Raw genomic sequence first — 3,517 nt, forward strand, 5'->3', positions numbered from 1 at the left:
ATTAAACATGGTACCGAAAAGTTTTTTTTTTTTTTTTAATCTTTCAAAATAAAAGTGCTAATGCGTTTTCCTTAGGCAACTCATTATTCCTTTCCCTTTTAAGTTTCAAGTTTGGTTTATTCGTCACATACATAGTCATACACAGTATAACTCGCAGTGAAATGGTGGAGAGTGCTCTGTCCAAACTGAGGAAAAGAAAACAGGGGTGCATAGAGAAATATAGATTTTCTCTATATGTGAAATATATATATTCAAGATAAATATATATATTCTATGTATGTACAAAATATATTAACAATGTTTGTACAATGTATGTATATTATGATTATATACACAATGTACAATGTATATGGTTGGGTATATATGTACACAATCTACAGAATGTGCAGATCCATTTTGTATAATAACATATCTAGTTGTTGTGTAACAAGGTAATTGAATATAAATATATATATACAGATGTACAGATATACAGTTATGTTACATGGTGGTGGTGGTCCCCACTGTTTATCAGTTTCCCTGATTCAGGGCCCGAATGGCCTGTGGGAAGAAGCTCCTCTTCAGCCTCTCTGTCTTGGTCTTCAGGGAGCAAAAGCTCCTCCCTGACCTCAACAGAGAGAAGAGTCTATTGTTGGGATGGGTGGGGTCCTTCACAATTCTCCTAGATGGTCTGCAGGTCAGGAAGTTCCATGTGAGTGATGCACTCTGCTGAACACACTACCCTTTGGAGTGCTTGTCTGTCCTGCTTGGTGCTATTCCCAAACCAGACTGTGATGTTCCCCGTGAGGATGCTCTCGATAGTGCAGGTGTAGAAGTTCCGCAGTACTTTGGCGGCAGTCTGAAGTCACTTAGGCGTCTGAGGTGGTAAAGACGCTGACGAGCCTTCTTTGCCAGGGAGTTGGTATGGCGGGACCAGGACAGGTCCTGCGAGATGTGAACACCAAGGTACCTGAAACTATCTACTCTCTCCACCGTGGTTCCACTGATCTTCACAGGTTGGTAGTGCCGCTCCTGCTTCTTGCTGCAATCCACGATCATCTCCTTTGTCTTACTGACGTTTAGGAGGAGATTATTTTCCTGGCACCAGTTTTCCAGGTGTTTAATCTCCTCCAGGTAGGCCCTCTCGTCGTTGTCCGAGATCAGACCCATGACAACGGTGTCGTCAGCAAACTTGACAATGATGGTGGAGCTGGAAGTGGCTGTGCAGTCGTAGGTGTACAGTGAGTAGAGCAGGGGGCTTAGGACACAACCCTGAGGATCTCCAGTGCTGAGGGTGAGGGTGGATGAAGCGCAGTTGCCCACTCGTACTGATTGTGGTCTGTCTGTTAGGAAGTTGGAGATCCAGTCGCACAGGGATGTATGCAGTCCTAGATCCCCCAACTTAGTAGTGAGTAGGGATGTTTAAATGTTAATTTTGAAAAACACATTAATACAAATTCAATTCATAAGGGTGCAAAAAAATCAATATGAATAAGAAAAACAAAGAAATAACAGGGTTATAACTCTAGAGATATATAAGGCTAGTGAATACATTTTAATTTGCTTTTTGGTACACAGGGACAGCTTTTCTATAAAGTGCCAAATGGGAGATGGGTGGGTGGAATCTTAAATACTAGCTTTCTTAGGTGTTTGAAAAAAGACAGCAAAGCATATAATTGGACTGGAGTTTTTTTAATTCAACAACTTTTTTCCTCAAACATGTACACAGGGATTTTAATGTTACAGTATATACTGTATATACATACACATTTGTGTATATAACATTATCTAAAAAATCAAGGACATATAGGTATGGCTGCTGTGCGTTTTAAGAGAGGGAGACAGTTTCTGAACATATTCCATGTTCTGTCACAAATTCATGTGAAGCTGAGAGCTTAGCTAAACAAATGAACAAGGGGCAGAGATTAGCTAAACAAACTGTCCACATTTCCAGTGCATTTCAGTCAAGCGAGCTGGGCAAGAAGCATGTGCATGGGAGCTGCCAACAGGATGAAATATTATGAAGTATTACCATCAGCTACTGCGCTTCACAATTTAAATAAGGGCAGAGAGTGTTGAAACAGTTAAGTATCTACCTGGAATACAGTTACAGTGCATGTAATCTGTACAACTGTTCAAGTTTACTACATTTATATACTAGTGTGACCACAAGACATTAACAGACACATGACGTGGCTGATTATGAAAGCAGCACAGAATTAAATCATGGCTACAGTATCACAGGAACACGCTGTCGCTGCTCCCAACCCAGCTCCGGGGTGGGGGGTGGGGTGTACAATGCAGATATGTTTGCAGGGGAGGGGGGGGCTGGCCTTGCCTCTCCTCTCCAATTCGGTTCAAATTCAGGACCCGAGTATCAAGCGTCTCAGTCATTCTGATGGCAAATGCAAAACTATGATCCTCATTCTCTGAGACGTTTGGCACAAAGGGCCCCAGGTCTTTGGTACAGTCCAGCTCCTTGTGTCTTGCAGATGAGGAATCAACCACTCATAATTAGATAAAATAAAAACCCTAGCAGCTCTACAGGGAGGAAAAAAATGGAGGGGGAGCGGAGGATGGTGTCTTTTTAATTTGAGATTGAGACCTATCAAAGAGTAAGCAGATTATGAACAGGAAATTCCTGTTATGTTTCTTTTCTCACTGCTTTTTACTCTGCACAATCAAGAGTGCTTCTCAAGCCAGGTGGAATACTGATTGTGTGAGTGAGAGAGAGAGAGACAAGTCACTTATGGGAATCCGGAATGAGAAGAATGTGTGTGACACGTCTGGAGGGATTGGTATGGACTTGAGACAGGAACAGTTGCTGAGAAATGGCTGGAGAACCAATCCCTCTACATCATTCCCAACTGCAGGAGAGAGTTGGCATAGACCATGGGTTTAACATTAGGATGAGGCTGCAGAGAGACAGAGAAAGAAGACTGAGTTATTAAGGACTATGGATAATAAAGAGAAAGAAGACTGAGTTATTAGTTTCTGCAGTACTGTACCTGTCATAGCCAGTAATGCGGAGCAGGGCAAATATGGGATTTTTTTATACTGTGTTTGAACATTTTAAGCTGTTACTGAGAAACCAATAATTATAATAATAATAATAATAATAATAATAATAATATTATTATTATTATTATTATTATTATTAATAGTCATCAGATCTCATCACAGTTGGAAATACATTATCCCTTAAGTGTGGTTAGCAATTGCGATTAGCCAATCAAAAAAAAAAAAAAGCATTTATTTAAGAATGAAGATACTGACCACAGCAGTGAACTGGTGGAATTCAGGCTTGAGGTCAGATCCCCTGAGATGAATATAGGCTGCTTTGTTACCCATCTGGTCACTATAAGAGTGGATGAATGAATGAATGAATGAATGAATAAATGAATGAATGAATGAATGAATGAATGAATAAATGAATAAATAAATAGATGAGACATTCAGAAGCTGACGAATGTAATAAACAGAAATCCATTTACACAGGATCTGAGGTAAGTGAAATACTTTAACTCCAAAATCAGTT

The 3,517-nt window shown here is 40.2% G+C and overlaps 1 protein-coding gene across 1 annotated transcript in view; it reads right to left on the reverse strand.

Moving 5' to 3' along the window:
• Nucleotides 1-1,652: 1,652 nt before the first annotated feature.
• ppp5c (protein phosphatase 5, catalytic subunit) overlaps nucleotides 1,653-3,517 on the reverse strand; it is a 30,468-nt gene continuing 28,603 nt past the window's right edge. Inside the window, exons 12-13 of the mRNA XM_035528510.2 lie at nucleotides 3,256-3,337; nucleotides 1,653-2,894 (exon numbers count right to left, since the gene is read on the reverse strand). Of these exons, the coding sequence (XP_035384403.2) occupies nucleotides 2,832-2,894; nucleotides 3,256-3,337 (145 nt within the window). The 3' untranslated portion in view covers nucleotides 1,653-2,831. The remainder of the gene's footprint in view (nucleotides 2,895-3,255; nucleotides 3,338-3,517) is intronic.

Source organism: Electrophorus electricus, chromosome 11, assembly GCF_041902795.1.
Source record: "Electrophorus electricus isolate QZ-2024a chromosome 11, ASM4190279v1, whole genome shotgun sequence".
NCBI classification, from domain to species: Eukaryota; Metazoa; Chordata; class Actinopteri; order Gymnotiformes; family Gymnotidae; genus Electrophorus; species Electrophorus electricus.